Here is a 24,570-nt window from a genome sequence, read left to right as displayed (position 1 = left end):
AAAATAAAGTAAAAATAAAAAATTAAAAAATATATATATTCTAGTGTAAGATGCATGTCTTATTCATCTTAATCTACTCATTTTATAGCAATGTGTTTGATCCATAATATGGGCCCATAAAATTTTGCTGAATAAATTAATGAATGATTGTTTCATCTTTCAGCTCTTCAATGCTTTCCCCTCTTTACTACGTCATTTCCCAGGAAGTCATAATACAATATTTAAAAACATGACTGAGCAAAGAAAGTTTATTTTGGAGGAAATAAAGAAACACCAAGAATCCCTGGACCTCAATAACCCTCAAGATTTTATTGATTACTTTCTGATTAAAATGGAAAAGGTAAAATGGAACCCAGATTCACTACTTCATCTTTGTGAGTGGAGTGATGTAACACAGGAATAGCTTTGTTCTTCTCAGTGAAATTGGTTTATTAGAACAAGTGATCCTTCTTAAAGATGTGTTCACTGCTTGCACATACAAGAATAAATATTGCTTGTGCAAACCATAATGGATGTCTTGAGATATTTATGAATTGTCACTGAAAATTATTTGGAAGTTTTCATATTTACCACATTAAAGCTGGTTTTTATTTGGGGACAGGTTGAAGCACTCACATACAGACAAATAGGCACATCCAAGATTATTGATAGACAGCATATTCTTTATTATCATATAAATTCCATGAATGGATGATGTAACAAATGAGAGAAAGCAGGAATTGGTGGGAATCATGAAAGGCTTACTGTTGGAAAGATAGTAGGAAACAGCTGAGGTAGGTTTTGAGAAAACTCCGGCTTAGATTATCAGAGATGACAAAATTGGTTCAGGGAAGGATAAGTGCAGTGATGAAGTGTGTGGAATTTTTAGAGATTATCTTGATTGTAACTGAGAAACTGTCATGGGTGTAATGACTGATTATTTTGGGAATAGTGTTGCAGTTTGAGGGTAGGTGATTCTGAATACTTGAGTGAGAACTTCAGATATGATGAAATAAACAATAGATACTTGAATTGACAATGAGTAGCAGTGATGACTTGATAAGAGACAAATTAGAAATTACTGAAGAACTGATTTGCTTTAGTTCGTATCAAAAGTGAAGAATCAGAAAGGACTTGGAAGTTTAACTCTATGTTTTAACTGAAGTAATTCTAACCGCTCATCTAACTTTACCTTCTATAACACTCTCTAATGTTTGGCTTAATTTGTCAAATGAGTAATTTTAAAAACAAAAATTATGATGTCATATGGAATTATTTTATGTTATTTATAAGGTTCTTTTAGTTACCAAGTAATCCTAATACATCATTCCTAGGAAAAACACAATAAACATTCTGAATTTACCATGGACAACTTGATCACCACTGTATGGGACGTATTTAGTGCTGGAACAGAGACAACGAGCCTCACTCTGAGATATGGGCTCCTGCTCCTGCTGAAGCACCCAGAGGTCACAGGTAGGATCAGAGATGGTGGACAGGATGAAACATTCTTCATCTGCCTAGATATTGTACAAGAAAAAAAAATCATCATTAGTAGATCTTCCTATAATTGGATGAATTAAATTTAAATTAAAGTAAAACTCATAAAGAAATATTTAATCAGTAGCAGAGGTTTCAAGGGCTGAGGTCACTGTTGTTTTCTGTGGCAGAGTATCATTGATCTGCATCATGTCAAATGTAGTAAAGAGAGTTATCTTAGGATCTGGAAAGCATTAGCCTTCCTCTCTCCCTAAAAGGGTATTGCTTGATAAAGCCTTCTAAGTCCAGATAAATCTATTGTTGTCAAAAGATAATTCTACTCAAATGCATTTGTAATGAAAGGATTGACTCAGCAAAATCACCGTCCTTTGTCAATAAGTTTCACTCTAAAAAAGTTACATACAAATTAAGAATTCTTTTCAATTATATCCTTTTGGGACAACAAATTTTCCAATGTAACCATGATTAAGAAGATAAAAAATGTCTTTATCACTTGACCTAAATTCTGATTCCTATCTTGCCAGCTAAAGTTCAGGAAGAAATTGACCGTGTGGTTGGCAGAAACCGAAGCCCCTGCATGCAGGACAGGAGCCGCATGCCCTACACGGATGCTGTGCTGCATGAGATCCAGAGATACATTGATCTTGTCCCCAGCAATCTGCCCCATGTAGCAACTCAGGATGTTAAGTTCAGAGAATACCTCATTCCCAAGGTAAGAAGTATTTCATCTATACTCAAGACTCTTGAAAGTGAAACACTCTTTGCGACCCCATGGACTACACAGTCCATGGAATTCTCCAGGCCATTATACTGGAGTGGGTAGCCTTTCCCTTCTCCAGGGAATCTTCCCAACCCAGGGATGGAACCCAGGTCTCCCGCATTGTAGACAGATTCTTTACCGTCTGAACCACAGGGAAGCTAGTAGACAGTTAGGCACTGTATAATTCGACTGCTGTGATAGTTGATAACCTGAGTCTTAAAGTGGTTCAGCTGATAAAGAATCTTCCTGCAGTGCAGAAGACCTGGGTTCTATCCTTGGATTGGGAAGATCTCCTGGAGGAGGCATGGCAACCCACTCTAGTATTCTAGCCTGGAAAATCCCTATGGACAGAGGAGCCTGGTGGGCTACAGTCCCTGGGGGATCACAAAGAGTTAGACATGGCTGGGTAATTAAGCATGCACACAAATGTTTACAGGTATTACACAGTCATGTCATACATTTTACCCTCTGACCACGTGTTCCTTTCCTTTTTGTTTGTTAATACAATTTAATAAGTATAATATTGCTTAGGCTTCCACAGGGTTCTCAGTACACTGATAACTCCACACTGCCTGTTCATTAGCCCACTCTTCTGTCTACTTCCTTATTTTCCAGTGTTTTACTATTATGAGCACTTAACCAGTATTCTCTATTCTCATATGTCTCATACCATGCTGCCCCCACTTGACTATCTATCAGATAGTTAGTCACCTCCCTAACTATCTGTTTCACTTATCCAAAATCCAGTGCAACAGTCTTCTGCTTTTCTGCCTGTGCTTGAGCTAATGACTCCTGAAAAAGACCATGCAGCCTAGCAGGTTGGTATTATTATCACCAACCTTAAATGAATCCTCAGTCTTATCCAACATTCTTGCTTGTTAACCCAACTCAACTTGCTCCAATAAGCACGACAAGGGCTTTCAGCCCTGAATTCTTCCCTTCCAGTTCTCCACTGAGGACTTCTCCCCAAGTGAGTTAGTCTTCCACAAAGAAACTAAGAGCCATTGTAGGAAACTCCCTCAACTCCTGTCCACAAGGTTTACAAATTTAGCTACATCCACACCCTTTGTTTTCTCTTTCATTTTGTTGTAGAAGGGCTCTCTTTTTATCTAAAGTAAATCTTTCTGCCTATCTCATGGATCCCTTTCCTATCACTTTTTCAAGAACCATTTCTTCTTTTTTCTCTATCTGTATTCTCTCTCTCCTTGCTCCTTTCCATTAGCATTTAAACATATTCAATCTTTTTGCATTTTAAGAAAAATTTCCCCAAATCCTGATCCCTTCTGTTCAATAAAAGTGGTGAGAGTGGGTATCCTTGTCTTATTCCTGATATTAGAGGAAAAGCTTTCCCCTTTTCACTGTTGAATATATTGGCTGTGGGGTTGCTGTATACAGCCAGTGTTAGGTTGAGATATGTTCCCTCCATACCCACTCTGTTCAGAGTTTTCTTTTTATCATGAATTAATGTTGACATTCATAGATGCTTTTTCTGACTCTCTTGAGATGGTCATATGATTTTTATCCCTCATTTTCTTAATGAGTTGTATCACATTGATTGATTTACACATATTGAACCATCCTTGCATCATTGAAATTAATCCAGCTAGTTCATATTCTATGGCCCTTTTACTGTATTCGTTAATTTAGTTTGCTAATATTTTGTTGAGGATTTTTGCATCTATGTTTATCAAGCCTATTGACCTTTAATTTTCATTTTTTTGTAATGTTCTTCTCTGGTTGTGATAGCAGAGTAATGTTGACCTTGCAAAATAAATTTGGAAGTGTTCCTTCCTCTTGTAATTTTTGGAAGAGTTTGGGAAGAGTTGGTATTCGTTTATCTTTAAATGTTGTATTTGGTAGAATTCATTATCAAAACTATCTGTGTGCTGTGCTTAGTTGCTCAGTCTTGTCTGACTCTTTGTAACCCCATGGACTGTATCCAACTGGGCTTCTCTGTCCATGGGGATTCTCCAGGTGTGAATACTGGAGTGTGTTGCCATGCCCTCCTCCAGGGGAATCTCCCCATCCCAGAAATCAAACGCAGGTCTCCCCCACTGCAGGCTGATTCTTTACTGTCTGAGTCACCAGGAAAACCCAAAACTATTTTTGTTTTTTTTTTATTGTTTGTTGAGAGTTTATGACTACCAACTCAATCTCCTTACTGGTTATTGCTGTGTTCAAATTTTCTGTTTGTTCATGATTCTGTCTTAATAGGTTGCATATTTTGAAGACTTTATCTATTTTTTCCAGGTTGTCCAATTTGTTCATGCATTGTTGTACATTATCATCTGTCATCATCCTCTGTGTTTCTGTGGTATCATTTTTTTTTAATTTTTATTTTTACTTTATTTTACTTTACAATACTGTATTGGTTTTGCCATACATTGACATGAATCCACCACGGGTGTACATGCATCCCCAAATAAGAACCCCCCTCCCACCTCCCTCCCATAACATCCCTCTGGGTCATCCCCATGCACCAGCACCAAGCATGCTGTAGCCTACATCAGACATAGACTGGCGATTCAATTCTTACATGATAGTATACATGTTACAATACCATCCTCTCAAATCACCCCATCCTCTCCCTCTCCCTCTGAGTCCAAAAGTCCGCTATACACATCTGTGTCTTTTTTGCTGTCTTGCATACAGGGTCATCATTGCCATCTTTCTAAATTCCATATATATGTGTTAGTATACTGTATTGGTGTTTTTCTTTCTGGCTTACTTCACTCTGTATAATCGGCTCCGGTTTCATCCATCTCATCAGAACTGATTCAAATGAATTCTTTTTTACGGCTGAGTAATACTCCATTGTGTATATGTACCACAGCTTTCTTATCCATTCATCTGCTGATGGACATCTAGGTTGTTTCCATGTCCTGGCTATTATAAACAGTGCTGCAATGAACATTGGGGTACATGTGTCTCTTTCAATTCTGGTTTCCTCGGTGTGTATGCCCAGCTGTGGGATTGCTGGGTCATAAGGCAGTTCTATTTGCAATTTTTTAAGGGATCTCCACACTGTTCTCCATAGTGGCTGTACTAGTTTGCATTCCCACCAACCGTGTAGGAAGGTTCCCTTTTCTCCACACTCTCTCCAGCATTTATTGCTTGCAGATTTTTGGATCGCAGACATTCTGACTGGTGTGAAGTGGTACCTCATTGTGGTTTTGATTTGCATTTCTCTAATAATGAGTGATGTTGAGCATCTTTTCATGTGGTTGTTAGCTATCCATATGTCTTCTTTGGAGAAATGTCTATTTACTTCTTTGGCCCATTTTTTTGATTGGGTAGTTTATTTTTCTGGAATTGAGCTGCATAAGTTGCTTGTATATTTTTGAGATTAGTTGTTTGTCAGTTGCTTCATTTGCTATTATTTTCTCCCATTCAGAAGGCTGTCTTTTCACCTTGCTTATATTTTCCTTTGTTGTGCAGAAGCTTTAAATTTTAATTAGATCCCATTTGTTTATTTTTGCTTTTATTTCCAGTATTCTGGGAGGTGGATCATAGAGGATCCTGCTGTGATTTATGTCGGAGAGTGTTTTGCCTATGTTCTCCCCTAAGAGTTTTCTAGTTTCTGGTCTTACATTTAGATCTTTAATCCATTTTGAGTTTATTTTTGTGTGCGGTGTTAGAAAGTGATCTAGTTTCATTCTTTTACAAGTGGTTGACCAGTTTTCCCAACACCACTTGTTAAAGAGATTGTCTTTACTCCATTGTATATTCTTGCCTCCTTTGTCAAAGATAAGGTGTCCATATGTGTGTGGATTTATCTCTGGGCTTTCTGGTTTGTTCCATTGATTTATATTTCTGTCTTTGTGCCAGTACCATACTGTCTTGATGACTGTGGCTTTGTAGTAGAGCCTGAAATCAGGGAAGTTGATTCCTCCAGTTTCATTTTTCTTTCTCAAGATTGCTTTGGCTATTCGAAGTTTTTTGTATTTCCATACAAATCTTGAAATTATTTGTTCTAGTTCTGTGAAAAATATGGCTGGTAGCTTGATAGGGATTGCATTGAATTTGTACATTGCTTTGGATAGTATACTCATTTTCACTATATTGATTCTTCTGATCCATGAACATGGTATATTTCTCCATCTATTAGTGTCCTCTTTGATTTCTTTCATCAGTGTTTTATAGTTTTCTATATATAGGTCTTTAGTTTCTTTAGGTAGATATACTCCTAAGTATTTTATTCTTTTCATTGCAGTGGTGAATGGAATTGTTTCCTTGATTTCTTTTTCTACTTTCTCATTATTCGTGTATAGGAATGCAAGGGATTTCTGTGTGTTGATTTTATATCCTGCAACTTTACTATATTCATTGATTAACTCTAGTAATTTTGTGGTGGAGTCTTTAGGGTTTTCTATGTAGAGGATCATGTCATGTGCAAACAGTGAGAGTTTTACTTCTTCTTTTCCAATTTGGATTCCTTTTATTTCTTTCTCTGCCATGATTGCTGTGGCCAGACTTTCCAGAACCATGTTGAATAGTAGCGGTGAAAGTGGGCACCCTTGTCTTGTTCCTGACTTTAGGGGAAATGCTTTCAATTTTTCACCATTGAGGATAATGTTTGCTGTGGGTTTGTCATGTATAGCTTTTATTATGTTGAGGTATGTTCCCTCTATTCCTGCTTTCTGGAGAGTTTTTATCATAAATGGATGTTGAATTTTGTCAAAGGCCTTCTCTGCATCTATTGAGATAATCATATAGCTTTTATTTTTCAATTTGTTAATGTGGTGAATTATATTGATTGATTTGTGGATATTGAAAAATCCTTGCATCCCTGGGATAAAGTCCACTTGGTCATGGTGTATGATCTTTTTAATGTGTTGTTGGATTCTGATTGCTAGAATTCTGTTGAGGATTTTTGCATCTATGTTCATCAGTGATATTGGCCTGTAGTTTTCTTTTTTTGTAGTATCTTTGTCAGGTTTTGGTACTAGGGTTATGGTGGCCTCATAGAATGAGTTTGGAAGTTTACCTTCCTCTGCAATTTTCTGGAAGAGTTTGAGTAGGATAGGTGTTAGCTCTTCTCGAAATTTTTGGTAGAATTCAGCTGTGAAGCCGTCTGGACCTGGGCTTTTGTTTGCTGGAAGATTTCTGATTACAGTTTCAATTTCTGTGCTTGTGATGGGTCTGTTAAGATTTTCTATTTCTTCCTGGTTCAGTTTTGGAAAATTGTACTTTTCTAAGAATTGTCCATTTCTTCCATGTTGTCCATTTTATTGGCATATAATTGCTGATAGTAGTCTGTAATGATCCTTTGTATTTCTGTGTTGTCTGTTGTGATCTCTCCATTTTCATTTGTAATTTTATTGATTTGATTTTTCTCTCTTTGCTTCTTGATGAGTCTGGCTAATGGTCTGTCAATTTTATTTATCCTTTCAAAGAATCAGCTTTTGGCTTTGTTGATTTTTGCTATGGTCTCTTTTGTTTCTTTTGCATTTATTTCTACCCTAATTTTTAAGATTTCTTTCCTTCTACTAACTCTGGGGTTCTCCAATTCTTCCTTTTCTAGTTACTTTAGGTGTAGAGTTAGGTTATTTATTTGACTTTTTTCTTGTTTCTTCTTCTTCTTTTTTTTTTTTCCCTTGTTTCTTGAGGTATGCCTGTATTGCTATGAACTTTCCTCTTAGCACTGCTTTTATAGTGTCCCACAGGTTTTGGGTTGTTGTGTTCTCATTTTCATTCGTTTCTATGCATATTTTGATTTCTTTTTTGATTTCTTCTGTGATTTATTGGTTATTCAGAAGTGTGTTGTTTAACCTCCATATGCGGTATCAACTTTAATGTCTCCTCTTTTATTTCTGATTTTGTTTATTTGAGTTGTGCCTCTTTATTTCTTGGTGAATCTAAAGGTCTGTCAACTTTGTTTATCATTAAAAAAATACAGGTCTTATTCATATTGTCTTATTAGTCTCTCTCTATTTTTTCCACCCTTGGTTATTTCCTTTGTACTATATTTGAACTTTGGTTTTTAATCTTTTTCTAGTTCTTTGAGGTATCAAGTTAGGTTTTTTTTTTGTTTGAGATCTTTGTTATTTCTTGATGTATGCATTTATCACTATGAACTTTTTAAAAAATTTATTTATTTTAATTGGACACTAATTACTTTACAATATTGCAGTGCTTTTGCCATACATTGACATGAATCAACCATCAGGTACATGTGTTCCCCATCCTGAACCCCTCTCCCACCTCGCTCCCCATCCCATCTCTCAGGGTCATCCCAGTGCACCAGCCCTGAGCACCCTGCCTCGTGCATCCAACCTGGACTGGCGATCTATTTCACATATGATAATATACATGTTTCACTGCTATTTTTTCAAACGACCCCACCCTTGCCTTCTCCCAGAGAGTCCAACAGTCTCTTCTTTACTTCTGTGTCTTTTTGCTGTCTTGCATATAAGATCATCGTTGCCACCTTTCTAAATTGCGTATATATGCATTAATACACTGTATTGGTGTTTTTCTTTTTGACTTAATTCACTCTGTGTAATAGGCTGCAATTTAATCCACCTCATTAGAACTGATTCACATGGATTCCTTTTAATGGCTGAGTACTATTCCATCGTGTATATGTACCACAACTTTCTTATCCATTCATCTGCCAAGGGACATCTAGGTTGCTTCTATGTCCTGGCTATCATAAACAATGCTGCGATGAACATTGGGGTACATGTATCTCTTTCAATTCTGGTTTCCTCGGTGTGTATGCCCAGCAGTGGGATTGCTGGGTCATATGGCAGTTCTATTTGCAGTTTTTGAAGGAATCTCCACACTGTTCTCCATAGTGGCTGTATTAGTTTGCAGTTCCACCAGTAGTGTAAGTGGGTTCCCTTTTCTCCATACAGTCTCCAGCATTTATTTTGAATAGCAGCCATTCTGACCATTGTGAGATGGTACCTCATTGTGGTTTTGATTTGCATTTCTCTGATAATGAGTGATATTGAGCATCTTTTCATGTGTTTGTTAGCCATCTGTATGTCTTCTTTGGAGAAATGTCTGTTTAGTTCTTTGGCCCATTTTTTGATTGGGTCATTTATTTTTCTGGAATTGAGCTGCATAAGTTGCTTGTATATTTTTGAGATTAATTCTTTGTCAGTTGCTTGATTTGCTATTATTTTCTCCCATTCTGAAGGCTGCCTTTTCACCTTGCTTATAGTTTCCTTTGTTTTGCAGAAGCTTTTAAGTTTTATTAGGTCCCATTTGTTTATTTTTGCATTTATTTCCAATATTTGGGGAGGTGGGTCATAGAGGATCCTACTGTGATTTATGTCGGAGAGGGTTTTGCCTATGTTTTTCTCTAAGAGTTTTACAGTTTCTGGTCTTACATTTAGATCTTCAATCCATTTTGAGTTTATTTTTGTGTATGATGTTAGAAAGTGTCCTAATTTTATTCTTTTACAAGTGGTTGACCAGTTTTCCCAGCACCACTTGTTAAAGAGACTATGTTTTCTCCATTGTATATTTTTGCCTGCTTTGTCAAAGATAAGGTGTCATAGGTGCGTGGATTTATCTCTGGGCTTTCTAGTTTGTTCCATTGATCTATATATCTGTCTTTGTGCCAGTACCATACTGTCTCGATGACTGTGGCTTTGTAATAGAGCCTGAAGTCAGGCAGATTGATTCCTCCCGTTCTATTCTTCTTTCTCAAGATTGCTTTGGCTATACGAATTTTTTTTTTTCATACAAATAGTAAAATTATTGTTCTAGTTCTGGTAGCTTTGATAGGGATTGCATTGAATCTATAGATTTTTGGGGGTGGTATACTCATTTTCACTATATCGATTCTTCTGATCCATGAACACGGTAATTTCTCCATCTATTTGTGTCCTCTTTGATTTCTTTCATCAGTGTTTTACAGTTTTCTATATACAGGTCTTTTGTTTCTTTAGGTAGATTTTTTCCTATTTTATTCTTTTAGTTGCAATGGTGAATGGAATTGTTTCCTTAATTTCTCTTTCTGTTTTCTGTTTGTCAGTGTGTAGGAATGCAAGGGATTTCTGTGTGTTTTTTTATATCCTGCAACTTTACTATATTCATTGATTAGCTCTAGTAATTTTGTGGTGGAGTCTTTGGGGTTTTCTATGTAGAGGATCATGTCATCTGCAAACAGTGAAAATTTTACTTCTTCTTTTCCAATTTGGCTTCCTTTTATTTCTATTTCTGCTCTGATTGCTGTGGCCAAAACTTCCAAAACTATATTGAATAGTAGTGGTGAGAGTGGGCACCCTTGTCTTGTTCCCGACTTTAGGGGAAATGCTTTCAATTTTTCACCATTGAGGATAATGTTTGCTGCGGGTTTGTCATATATAGCTTTTATTATGTTGAAGTATGTTCCTTCTATTCCTGCTCTCTGGAGAGTTATTATCATAAACGGATGTTGAATTTTGTCAAAGGTTTTCTCTGCATCTATTGAGATAATTAAATGGTTTTTATCTTTCAATTTGTTAATATGGTATATTACATTGATTGATTTGTGGATATTACAGAATCCTTGCATCCCTGGGATAAAGCCCACTTGGTCATGATGTATGAACTTTTTAATATGTTGTTGGATCCTGTTTGCTAGAATTCTGTTGAGGATTTTTGCATCTATGTTCATCAGTGATGTTGGCCTGTAGTTTTCTTTTTTTGTGGCATGTTTGTCTGGTTTTGGTATTAGGGTGATGGTGGCCTCATAGAATGAGTTTGGAAGTTTACCTTCCTCTGCAATTTTCCAGAAGAGTTTGGGTAGAATAAGTGTTAGTCCTCTCTAAATTTTTGGTAGAATTCAGCTGTAAGCCGTCTGGTCCTGTGCTTTTGTTTGCTGGACGATTTCTGTTTACAGTTTCAATTTCCGTGCTTGTGATGGGTCTGTTAAGATGTTCCATTTCTTCCTGTTTCAGTTTTGGAAAGTTATGCTTTTCTAAGAATCTGTCCATTTCTTCCAAATTGCCCATTTTATTGGCATGTAGTTGCTGATAGTAGTCTCTAATGATCCTTTGTATTTCTGTGTTGTCTGTTGTGATTTCTCCTTTTTCATTTCTAATTTTATTGATTTGATATTTCCCCCTTTGTTTCTTGATGAGTCTGGCTAATGGCTTGTCAATTTTATCTATCTTCTCAAAGAACCAGCTTTTGGCTTTTTAAATTTTTGCTATGGTCTCTTTTGTTTCTTTTGCATTTATTTGTGCCCAATTTTTATGATTTCTTTCCTTCTACTAACCCTGGGGTTCTTCATTTCTTCCTTTTCTAGTTACTTTAGGTGTAGAGTTAGGTTATTTATTTAACTTTTCTCTTGTCTTGAGGTATGCCTGTATTGCTTTGAATCTTCCCTTAGTACTGCTTTTACAGTGTCCCATATATTTTGTCTTGTTGTGTTTTCATTTTCATTTGTTTCTATGCATATTTTGATTTCTTCTATGATTTGTGGTTATTCAGAAGCGTGTTGTTTAGCCTCCATATTTTGGAATTTTAAAATAGTTTTTTTCCCTGTAGTTGATATCTAATCTTAATGCATTGTGATCAGAAAAGATGCCTGGAATGACTTCAAGTTTTTTGAATTCACCAAAGCTAGATTTATGGCCCCAGATGTGATCTATCCTGGAGAAAGTTCTGTGTGCATTTGAGAAAAAGGTGGAATTCATTGTTTTGGGTAAAATGTCCTATAGATATCAAATAGGTCTAACTGGTCCATTGTATCATTTAAAGTTTGTGTTTCCTTGCTAATTTTCTGTTTAGTTGATCTATCCATAGGCGTGAGTGCGGTATTAAAGTCTCCCACTAATATTGTGTTATTGTTAATTTCCCCTTTCATACTTGTTAGCACATGTCTTACAGATTGCAGTGCTCCTAGGTTGGGTGCGTATATATTTATAATTGTTATATCTTCTTCTTGGATTGACTCTTTGATCATTATGTATTTGTCTCATTTCACAGCCTTTATTTCAAAGTTTATTTTATCTGATATGAGTATTGCTACTCCTGCTTTCTTTGGGTCTCCAGTTGCATGAAGTATCTTTTTCCAACCCTTCACTTTCAGTCTGTATGTATCCCTTGCTTTGAGATGGGTTTCTTGTGGACAGCATGTATAGGGGTCTTGTTTTTTGATTCATTCAGCTAGTCTTTGTCTTTCTTTGTCTTTTGGTTGGGGCATTCAACTCATTTACGTTTAAGGTAATTATTGATAAATATGATCCCATTGCCATTATTTTGTTGTTTGGGGTTCGAGTTTCTTTTTCATATACATGTATTTATTTTCAGTTCAGTTCAGTTCAGTTCAGTCGCTCAGTCGTGTCCAACTCTTTGTGACCCCATGAATCACAGCACGCCAGGCCTCCCTGTCCATCACTATCTCCCGGAGTTCACTCAGACTCACGTTCATCGAGTCCGTGATGCCATCCAGCCATCTCATCCTCTGTCGTCCCCTTCTCCTCCTGCCCCCAATCCCTCCCTGCATCAGAGTCTTTTCCAATCAGTCAGCTCTTCGCATGAGGTGGCCAAAGTACTGGAGCTTCAGTTTTAGCATCATTCCTTCCAAAGAAATCCCAGGGCTGATCTTCAGAATGGACTGGTTGGATCTCCTTGCAGTCCAAGGAACCCTCAAGAGTCTTCTCCAACACAACAGTTCAAAAGCATCAATTCTTCAGCATTCAGCCTTCTTCACAGTCCAACTCTCACATCCATACATGACCACAGGAAAACCATAGCCTTGACTAGACGGACCTTTGTTGGCAAAGTAATGTCTCTGCTTTTGAATATACTATCTAGGTTGGTCATAACTTTTCTTCCAAGTAGTAAGCATCTTTTAATTTCATGGCTGCAGTTACCACCTTTAATTGGAGGTTAATTACTGTTACAATATTGTATTGGTTTTGCCATACATCTTTTCTGCATTTCCTGTCTAAAGATCCTTTAGCATTTGTTGAAGAGCTGGTTTGGTGGTGCTGAATTCTCTCAGCTTTTGGTTGTCTGTAAAGCTTTTGATTTCTCCTTAATATTTGAGTGAGATCCCTGCTGGATACAGTAATCTGGGCTGTAGGTTATTTTCTTTCATCACTTTAAGTATGTCCTGCCATTCCCTCCTGGCCTGAAGAGTTTCTATGAAAGATCAGCTGCTATACTTATGGGAATCCCCTTGTGTGTTTGTTGTTTTTCCCTTGCTGCTTTTAGTATTTGCTCTTTGTGTTTGATCTTTGTAAATTTGATTGATATGTGTCTTGAACTGGAAAAGGTCAGTTTTCATTCCAATCCCAAAGAAAGGCAATGCCAAAGAATGCTCAAACTACTGCACAATTGCACTCATCTCACATGCTAGTAAAGTAATGCTCAAAATTCTCCAAGCCAGGCTTCAGAAATTCGTGAAGCATGAACTTCCTGATGTTCAAGCTGGTTTTAGAAAAGGCAGAGGAACCAGAGATCAAATTGCCAACATCTGCTAGATCATGGAAAAAGCAAAAGAGTTCCCAAAAAACATCTATTTCTGCTTTATTGACTATGTCAAAGCATTTGACTGTGTGGATCACAGGAAACTGTGGAAAATTCTGAAAGAGATGGGAATACCAGACCACCTGACCTGTCTCTTGAGAATTCTGCATGCATGTCAGGAAGCAACAGTTAGAACTGAACATGGAACAACAGACTGGTTCCAAATAGGAAAAGGAGTACGTCAAGGCTGTATATTGTCACCCTGCTTATTTAACTTATATGCAGAGTACATCATGAGAATCACTGGACTGGAAGAAACACAAGCTGAAATCAAGATTGCCGGGAGAAATATCAATAACCTTAGATATGCAGATGACACCACCCTTATGGCAGAAAGTGAAGAAGAACTAAAAAGCCTCTTGATGAAAGTGAAAGAGGAGAGTAGAAAAGTTGGCTTAAAACTCAACATTCAGAAAATGAAGATCATGGCATCTGGTCCCATCACTTCATGGGAAATGGAGAAACAGTGGAAACAGTGTCAGACTTTATTTCTTTGGGCTCTGAAATCACTGAAGATGGTGACTGTAGCCATGAAATTAAAAGACACTTACTCCTTGGAAGAAAAGTTATGACCAACCTAGACAGCATATTAAAAAGCAGAGACATTACTTTGCCGACTAAGGTCCATCTAGTCAAGGCTATGGTTTTTCCTGTGGTCATGTATCGATGTGAGAGTTGGACTCTGAAGAAGGCAGAGCACCAAAGAATTGATGTTTTTGAACTGTGGTGTTGGAGAAGACTCTTGAGAGTCCCTTGGACTGCATGGAGATCCAACCAGTCCATTCTGAAGGAGATCAGCCCTGGGATTTCTTTGGAAGGAATGATGCTGAAGCTGAAACTCCAGTACTTTGGCCACCTCATGCGAAGAGTTGACTCATCGGAAAAGACTTGGATGCTGGGAGGGATTGGGGACAGGAAGAGAAGGGGACGACAGAGGATGAGATGGTTGGATCGCATCACTGACTCGATGGACATGAGTCTGAGTGAACTCTGGGAGTTGGTGTTGGACAGGGAGGCCTGGCATGCTGCAATTCATAGGGTCACAAAGAGTCAGACACAACTGAGCGACTGAACTGAAATAAACTGAACTGGGGTGTTTTGCCTTGGGTTTATCCTGTTGGGACTCTCTGGGTTTCTTGTACTTGGGTGGCTATTTCCTTCCTCATTTTGAGGACGTTTTCAATTATCATCTCCTCAAGTATTTTCCCATGGCTTTTCTTTTTGTCTTGTTCTTCTGGGACTCCTATTGTTCAAGTGTTTGGGCATCTGACATTGTCCCAGAGTTTTCTGAGGTTGTCGTCATTTCTTTTAATTTTTTTTTTCCCTCTCTGCTTCATCTATTTCCACCATTCCATCTTCTACCTCACTTATCCTATCTTCTGCTTCCGTTATTTTACTGTTGGTTCCCTCCAGAGTGTTTTTGATCTCAGTTACTCCATTGTTCATTATTGATTGACTCTTTTTTATTTCTCTAGGTCCTTGTTTGGAGAAGGAAATGGCACCCCACTCCAATATTCTTGCCTGGAAAATCCCATGGAAGGAGGAGCCTGGTGGGCTGCAGTCCATGGGGTTGCAAAGAGTTGTACATGACTGAGCAACTTCACTTTCATTTTTCACTTTCATGAATTGGAGAAGGAAATGGCAACCCACTCCAGTGTTCTTGCCTGGAGAATCCCAGGGATGGTGGAGCCTGGTGGGCTGCCTTCTATGTGGTTGCACAGAGTCGGACACAACTGAAGCAACTTAGCAGCACCACCACCAGCAGCAGCAGGTTCTTGTTAAACATTTCTTGCATCTTCTCAATCGTTGTGTCCAGGCTATTTATCTCTAACTCCATTTTATTTTCAAGATTTTGAATCATTACTATCATCTACTGAATTATTTTTTGGGGCAGAGTCCCTATCTCTTCCTCTTTTCTTTGGTTTGGTGGGCATTTATCATGTTCCTTCCAGTTCAGTTCAGTTGCTCAGTCGTGTCCAACTCTTTGCGACCCCTTGACTTGCAGCACGCCAGGCCTCCCTGTCCATCACCACCTCCCTGAGTCCACCCAAAACCATGTCCATTGTGTCGGTGATGCCATCCAACCATCTCATCCTGTGTCCTTCCCTTCTCCTGCCCTCAATCTTTCCCAGCATCAGAGCCTTTTCAAATGAATCAGCTCCCTGCATCTGATGGCCAAAATATTGGAGTTTCACCTTCAACATCAGTCCCTCCAATGAACGCCCAGGACTAATCTCCTTTGTGATGGACTGGTTGGATCTCCATGCAGTCCAAGGGACTCTCAAGAGTCTTCTCCAACACCACAGTTCAAAAGCATCAATTCTTCTGTGCTCAGCTTTCTTTATAGTCCAATTCTCACATCCATACGTGACTACTGGAAAAACCATAGCTTGACTAGATGAACTTTTGTTAACAAAGTAATGCCTCTGCTTTTGAATATGCTGTCTAAGTTGGTCATACATTTCCTTTCAAGGAGTAAGCGTCTTTTAATTTCATGGCTGCAATCACCATCCGCAGTGATTTTGACGCCCAGAAAAATAAAGTCTGACACTGTTTCCACTCTTTCCCCATCTATTTCCCATGAAAGGATGGGACCAATGCCATGATCTTCATTTTCTGAATGTTGATCTTTAAGCCAACTTTTTCATTCTTCTTTCACTTTCATCAAGAGGCTCTTTCGTTCTCCTTCTCTTTCTGCCATAAGGGTGGTATCATCTGCATATTTGAGGTTATTGATATTCCTCCTGGCAATCTTGATTCCAGTTTATGTTTCTTCCAGTCCAGAGTTTCTCATGATGTACTCTGCATATAAGTTAAATAAGCAGGGTGACAATATACAGCCTTTATGTATTCCTTTTCCTATTTGGAAGCAGATGTTTCCTGTCTAGTTCTAACTGTTGCTTCCTGACCTGTACAGAAGTTTCTCAAGAGGCAGATCAGGTGGTCTGGTATTCCCATCTCTTTCAGAATTTTCCATACTTTCTTGTGATCCACACAGTCAAAGGCTTTGGCATAGTCAAGAAAGCAGAAATAGATGTTTTTCTGGAACTCTCTTACTTTTTCCATGATCCAGCAGATGTTGGCAATTTGATCTCTGGTTCCTCTGCCTTTTCTAAAACCAGCTTGAACATCTGAAGTTTTGGTTCACGTATTGCTGAAGCCTGGCTTGGAGAATTTTGAGCATTACTTTTCTAGCGTGTGAGATGAGCGCAATTGTGTGGTAGTTTGAGCATTTTTTTGCATTACTTTTCTTTGGGATTGGAATGAAAACTTACCTTTTCAGTCCTGTGGCCACTGCTGATTTTTCCAAGTTTGCTGATATATTGAGTGCAGCACTTTCACAGCATCATCTTTTAAAATTTGAAAGAGCTCAACCTGAATATATAGCCTCCACTAGGTTTGTTTGTAGTGATGCTTCCTAAGGCCCACCTGACTTCACATTTGAGGATATCTGGCTCTAAGTAAGTGTGAGTGATCACACCTTCATAATTATCTGGGTCGTGAAGATCTTTTTTGTACAATTCTTCTGTGTATTCTTGACACCTTGTCTTAATATCTTCTGTTTCTGTTAGGTCCATAACATTTCTGTCTTTTATTGAGCTCATCTTTACATACAACGTTCCCTTAATATCTCTAATTTTCTTGAAGAGATCTCTGTCTTTCCCATTCTATTGTTTTCCTCATTATCGTTGCATTGATCACTGAGGAAGGCTTTCTTGTCTCTCCTTGCTCTTCTTTGGGACTCTGCATTCAAGTTGGTGTAACTTTCCTTTTCTCCTTTGCCTTCTGGTTTTCTTCTTTCCACAGCTATTTTACAGCTGTCTTCAGACAGCCATTTTGCTGTTTTGCATTTCTTTTTCTTGGGAATGATCTTGCCTCCTGTCTCCCGTACAATATCACAAACCTCCATCCATAGTTCATCAGGCACTCTGTCTATCAGATCTAGTCCTGTAAATCTATTTCTTTCTTCCACTGTATATTCATAAGGGATTTGATTTAGGTCATACCTGAATGGTCTAATGGTTTTCCCATTTTCTTCAATTTATGTCTTAATTTGGCAACAAGGAGTTCACGATCTGTGCCACAGTCAGCTCCCGGTTTTGTTTTTGTGGACCTTATACAGATTCTCCATCTTTGGTTGCAAAGAATATAATCAGTCTTATTTCGGTGTTGACCATCTGGTGATGTCTATGTATAGAATCTTCTCCTGTGTTGTTGGAAGAGGGTGTTTGCTATGACAAGTGCATCCTCTTGGCAGAGGTCTGTTAGCCTTTGCCCTGCTTCATTCCGTACTCCAAGGCCAAATTTGCCTGTTACTCCAGGTGTTTCTTGACTTCCTACTTTTGCATTCCATGACCCTATAATGAAAGGACATCTTTTTTGGGGTGTTAGTTCTAAAAGGTCTTGTAGGTCTTCATAAAACCATTCAAATTCAGCTTCTTCAGCATTACTGGTCAGGGCATAGACTTGGACTACCGTGATATTGAATGGTTTGCCTTGGAAATGAACAGAGATCATTCTGTCGTTTTTGAGACTGCATCCAAGTACTGCATTTCAGACTCTTTTGTTGACCATGATGGCTACTCCACATCTTCCTAGGGATTCCTGCCCACAGTAGTAGATATAATGGTCATCTGAGTCAAATTCACCCATTCCAGTCCATCTTAGTTCGCTGATTTCTAGAATTTCAATGTTCACTCTTGCCATCTCCTATTTGACCACTTCAAATTTGCCTTGATTCATGGACCTATCATTCCAAGTTCCTATGCAATATTGCTCTTTACAGCATCAGACCTTGCTTCTATCACCAGTCCCATCCACAACTGGGTGTTGTTTTTCCTTTGGCTCCATCCCTTCATTCTTTCTGGAGTTATTTCTCCACTGATCTCCAGTAGCTTTCTCATGTTCCCTTACCTGCTGAATATTTCTCTGCCTTTTCATTTTGTTTAGATTGATGTCTTTGGGGTGGCCTTTCTGTATTCTGGCAGTTTGTGGTTCTTCTTATTTCGGAGGTTCCTCTCCATGGATTGGGTTGGACGAGTGGCTTGTCAAGGTTTCCTGTTTAGGGAAGCTTGCGTTCGTGTTCTGATGGTTGGAGCTGGATTTCTTCTCTCTGGAGTGCAATGAAGTGTCCAGTAGTGAGTTTTGAGATGTCTGTGGGTTTGGTGTGGCTTTGGACTGGCTGTATATTAAAGCTCAGGTCTATGTTCCTGCATTTTTGAAGAATTTGCATGGTATGTCTTGCTCTGGAACTTGTTGGCTCTTGGGTGGAGCTTGGTTTCAGTGTAGGTATGGACGCTTTTCAGTGTAGGTATGGACGCTTTTGGATGAGCTGTTATTGATTAATGTTCCCTGGAGTCAGAAGTTCTCTGGTGTTCTCAGGTTTTGGATTTAAGCCTCCTGTCTCTGGTTTTCAGTCTTATCTTGCAGTAGTCTCAAGACTTCTCCATCCATACAGCACCAATGATAAAACATCTAGGTTAATGGTGAAAAGGTTCTCCACAGTGAGGGACACCCAGAGAGTTTCACTGAGTTACATGCATCAGAGAAGAGGGAGGAGGGAGATAAAGGCGACCAGGAGGAGAAGAGGGGGAATCAAGAGGGGAGAGAGCAATCTAGCCAGTAATCAAATCCCTATGTACTCTCCACAGCCTGGAACACCCAGACAGTTTCACAGAGTTACATGGAGAAGATAAGAGAAGAGGGAGGAAGGAGATAGAAGTCACTAGGAGAAGGGGGGGGGGTGGCGATCAAAAGGAGAGAGACAAATCTAGCCAGTTATCAGTTCTCTAAGTGTTCGCCACAGCCTGGAATACCCAAAGAGATTCACAGAGTTGGGTAGAGCAGAGATAGGGGAGGAAGGAGATAGAGGTGACCTAGGGGAGAAAAAAGAGAGTCAGAAAGGGGAGAGGGCAATCAATCCAGTAATCACACTCCTAGGTAAAAACGAGTACCGAAGATTGGATTCTTAAAGGTACAAAATTGATAACAAATACCAAAAAGCAAAGATTAAAAATCTAGAGTAGAAGTTAGACTCTCAAAAATGCAATATTAATAAAACAAAACAATCACAAAAATTATAAAAATATATTAAATTTGCTTTAAAAATAGGGTCCTTTTTTTTTGTTTTTGCAAGGCAGGTTATATAAATGAAAAGTAAAGCAGTAGTAAATGACTTAAAAATTTAAAAAATAAAAAAATATTAATAGTAAAAATATATCTAGTAATTTCTCTGGAGCTGCTGTGGAAAGTGTGGGGTCAGTTCACTTTCAGATAGTTCCTTGTTCCTGCTTATACTTCTCAAGGTCTATAGGTCCCTTCCAATGTAGTTGGTGCCAAAGACAGGATTTTAAGTGACTGTTGCACCTGTCACTTCCAAAGAGGTTCCCTCTGTGTATTTTGGATTCTTCTGTTTGCAAGTCTCTTCAGTGTCTAATTTCCACCCTGACACAAGAGGGCAAAGGGGGTCACTTGTTCAGTCGTGCTGTGGGGAGGGAACAACAATGCATACAAATATCACTGGCGTATGTGGGGAGTGCTCGCAGTGTCCGTGACACGCTGAGTGGAGGCTCAGGTTGTGTGTGCTTTCCCAGTCTACACTGCTCAGGCTCTAGGTTGCGCTGCAGGGGAATTGTCTATAGCAGGCCCTGGGTTGCCTGCACTTCTCAGGTCTAAGCCGCTCAGGTTCAGATTCGCGGGTACTCCATAAAGGTGTGGACTCAGTTGGGCCTGTGTTTTGTGCCCTTCCCAGGTTCGAGCAGCTCAGGTGACCAGGTGCTTGGCAAACGCACTCTCCTCAGGTGGAGTGGTGCATCTTATTGCCTCCCTGGTCTGGCTGCTCAGTTTCCTGGGTGCACAATGGGAGCACCATCTCAGATGCGCTGAGTGTCTCCTCTGGGGAGCTGATCTCTGGTTGTGATCTTCCTGGTGGATGTCAACTATCCAGGATCCCAGGTAGACTTGGTTAGCAACTGGGAGCCTGCTCGCAGTTTTGTAGTGGATGCCATCTCTGGAACCGAGATTGTCCCTTTCCAGCTCTGGTTGTCACCCGCCTGCTTCTCTGCCTCTAGTGGGGGATGGGCCGGTCTGCAGCCGGCTAGCTCTCTTCTGGTATTTGCTCAGTCCCTTGTTCTGTGAGTGGGCTGGCAGTGCCTTAGCTTAGAGCTTTTTGCAGGAAAGTTCTCTCTCTCTCTCTCTCTCTCTCTCTCTCTCTCTCTCTCTCTCTCTCTCTCTCTCTTTTTCTCTCTCTCTGGCTATCCCACTCTTTGGATTGCTATCTCACGTTAGGTCCCTCAGATTGTCTTCAGGGCGTTCAGGCCTGGTCCCTACTGTAAGCAATGCCACCCACACCTCCCTGTTCAGCCCCTGCTTGCTGGTGGTGGATGCTAGCATCTGGGCTACTTCTCTGCTGAGTTGCCATCAGATGCGAAAACTGTGGGTTTTGTTTATTTTTCCTTCCAGTTATGTTGCCCTCTGAGATTCCAAAACTCCCTACAGACCCACCGGGGAGAGGGTTTCCTGGTGTTTGGAAATTTGTCCTCTTTTATGACTCCCTCTCCAGGATGGGTCTCCATCCCTAACTCTTTTGTCTCTCTTTTAATCTTTTATATTTTGTCCTACCTTCTTTCAAAGATAATGGGCTGCCTTTCTGGGTGCCTGGTGTCCTCTGCCAGTGTTCAGGAGTTGTTTTGTGGAACTTGCTCACCGTTCAAATGATCTTTTGATGAATTTTTGGGGGAGAAAGTGGTCTTCCCATCCTATTCCTCTGCCATCTTAGGACTGCCCCTCACTATGAACTTTTATCTTAGAACCATTCTTCCTGAATCTCATGAGTTTTGATATGCTGTGCTTACTGGCATCCCACTCCAGTACTCTTGCCTGGAAAATCCCATGGACAGAGGAGCCTGGTGGGCTGCAATCCATGGGGTCTCTAGGAGTCAGACACAAATGAGTGACTTCACTTTCGCTTTTCACTTTCATTCATTGGGGAAAGAAATGGCAACACACTCCACTGTTCTTGCCTAGAGAATCCCAGGGATGGGGGAGCCTGGTGGGCTGCCATCTATGGGGTCGCACAGAGTCGGACACGACTGAAGCAACTTAAGAGCAGCAGCTTACATTTTTGTTTGTCTCAATGTACTTTTTTATTCTCTTCTGATTTAGTCTTTGGATCGTTGATTGTTCAATGGCACATTGTGTAATCTCCACATCTTTGTGAATTTTCCAGTTTTCTTCTTGTAATTGATTACTTGATTTATACCATTTTGGTTGGAAAAGATAGTTGATATGATTTCAATCTTCTTAACTTATTAATACCTTTTTTTGTACCCTATCATATGATCTATTCTGGAGAATCTTTCATCTGTGCTTAGAAGAACATGTTCTGTTGCTTTTGGATGGAGTTTTCCTTACATGTTTGTTAAGCGCATTCTGACTTTTAAGTGGGAATGCCTAGTTCATTAAAATTTAATATAATTATCAATAGGTGTTTTATTTCTATAAATCTATCATTTTTGTCCCACTTGTTCACTCAATTTATATTCCACTCTTCCTCCTTCATTGTTTTATTATTCTTGGAATAATTATATATTAAAATAATTGTTTTTGTTTGTCCTTCTCCGTTATATTCCTTTATTTCTCCCTTTCTTCCTTCTTCTGGAATAGTTTAAGTTTTTGTGCTTTGTAAATTTCTATTGGCATCAAACTTTTTTTTTTTTTTAAGTGGTTTCTCTTGAGGTTACAGTGCATTTGCATGTGTTAAGTTGCTTCTGTGACCCTATGGGCTGTAGCCTGCCAGGCTTCTCTGTCCATGGAATTTTCCAGGCAAGAATACCAGAGTGGATTGCCTTCCTCCATTGCAATCCATGCCCTCCTCTGGGAAATATTCCTCATCCAGTGGTTGAACCAACGTCTTCTGTGTCTTCTGAACTGGCAGGCAGGTTCTTTACCACTAGCACCACCTGAGAAGCCCCTGAGGTTACAATTTGCATCCTTAAATATTTACAGTATTAAAATTAATGCTATTAAATTTTGTCTAAAATACAAGAACACTGCAGTTGCATATGGCTATTTAACTTGTTCCACTTCCTTTATGTTAAAACTATCACATGTATATTTTGTATATTATGAACATACCATTAATGTTATAGATTTTGCTTTAAAGCAAGGTTGGCAAACGTTTTGTAAAGGGCATGGAAATGCTGAACAACTTACTTATGGTCATAAACCTTAATTTAAGAGAGAAATACTTGATTGATAATAAAAACTAAACTTCAAATCATTATGTACTATGTCTCTGAGTTTATGAAAACCTTACTAGAACTCAGAAATTCCTTCCTGTTTCCACAAGTGCATGCAACAGTTACAGTGAAAAAACATAGCAGCAAGAGGGATACTTATCAGTTTCTCATCTTAGAGGGAAACTGAATAGTTTTCAAGAATATGGCCAATCAGGTCATATTTGGAGAGGACCCTATATTCGGTTCCAAAGAGAATGAGCTTGAAATTTTAGTGACATCAGCACTTTAAAACAACACTCCAATTTATTTGTCAAGAACAAAGCACCTGCCTTAATTTTCTGAAGAGCAAGTGCTATTGGTAGGCTACAAGCTGAAGATGATTAGCCTTGGAGTCACTTAACAGTGCCCTGGACTGGCACTGTTGATTTATATGATTGAATCATAAATCATTTATATGGCATCATATGGCTTAAGACTTGTTAGGCTTGGTCATTAATTTGTTCTTTGACATGGAGAGAATAAAATATGTTTTTGCCTCATTCACCTCATTTATAAAATAAAAGGATTAGATAAGGCATTAAAAAAAAATCATGACTTTCTTTATAATCTAGTTACTGCCTTTCTCTTTATCTCAGGGCACAGCCATATTAACATCTCTGACTTCTGTCCTGCACGATGGTAAGGAGTTCCCCAACCCAGGGCAGTTTGATCCTGGTCACTTCCTGGATGAAAGTGGCAACTTTAGGAAGACTGACCACTTCATGGCTTTTTCAGCAGGCAAGCATGCTTCATTTTTTTCTGTACGTTAGAGGTCAAATGAGAGGAGGAAGAGCTTTGTATGTAGGCAACTCTGAGCTGGACAAATTGTCATTTTCATAAGGCCAGAGGCACCACTCCCAAGGTGCAGATAGTTTCTGATTGGATTGGAGGCTGCACTCACTGAGTTCTGCCCTCTCACCCACCTCTGACAATCTTAAGGGCTCCTCATAGAAGTCTAGTTCCACTGAGACTTTTCTCCCCTGTCCAGAGATGCCATTCACTCAATAAATGTCTGTGAGGACCTTAAATGTAGTAGACCCATGCTCACTCAGATCCAGGGACAGAAATGTGAATAAGGGACAGCTTTCCTCTAAGAAAGAGGAATGCGACTTAACAGGTGATGATACTCCAGAGAGACAAGTTCTTTTCCAAAGGCTTCTGTGGAAATCCAGAGAGAGGAGCTCCTGAATCTTACACTTTGGGGTCAGGGCAGAGGACAGAGAAATTTTCTTGCAGGAAGAGATATTTTAGTATCTTCCTTTAATTTGGGGAGGTCCTTGAAAGAAAGAGGCAGGGTACTCAAAAAGTTTCATTAAAGGCAGTTTAACGAAGAGACTCTTTTCAGAGGTGTGGACATGATTAAGTGAAGTAGCAAGGAGTGGTCAAGTACTCGGGGATGAGCATCAGCAGGACAACATTACCATCCTATGTCGGAAGGACTGGGAGAAGGAGGGTGTCGCTGGAACACAAGCAGATCTTTGGCAAAGAGAGAATGGATGCCTCAGCAGGAGATGGGTCTATAGGTTGGAGAATATAGCACTGCTGAAATTGTGGCATGATAGGCTGGGACTGAGG

At 39.3% G+C, this 24,570-nt stretch overlaps 1 protein-coding gene across 2 annotated transcripts in view; it reads left to right on the top strand.

The window, feature by feature from the left end:
• Positions 1-24,570, top strand: part of CYP2C19 (cytochrome P450 2C19) — a 252,248-nt gene that overhangs the window by 37,690 nt on the left and 189,988 nt on the right. Inside the window, 4 exon segments of one of the 2 annotated variants that reach the window (NM_001205152.1) lie at positions 164-340; positions 1,314-1,455; positions 2,004-2,191; positions 23,592-23,733. In NM_001205152.1, the coding sequence (NP_001192081.1) occupies positions 164-340; positions 1,314-1,455; positions 2,004-2,191; positions 23,592-23,733 (649 nt within the window). 2 annotated transcript variants of the gene reach the window in all.

Source organism: Ovis aries, chromosome 22 (assembly GCF_016772045.2).
Source record: "Ovis aries strain OAR_USU_Benz2616 breed Rambouillet chromosome 22, ARS-UI_Ramb_v3.0, whole genome shotgun sequence".
Lineage (NCBI taxonomy): Eukaryota > Metazoa > Chordata > Mammalia > Artiodactyla > Bovidae > Ovis > Ovis aries.
Note: the sequence above shows the minus strand (reverse complement) of the source record. Positions and strands in the feature narration are given on the sequence as shown.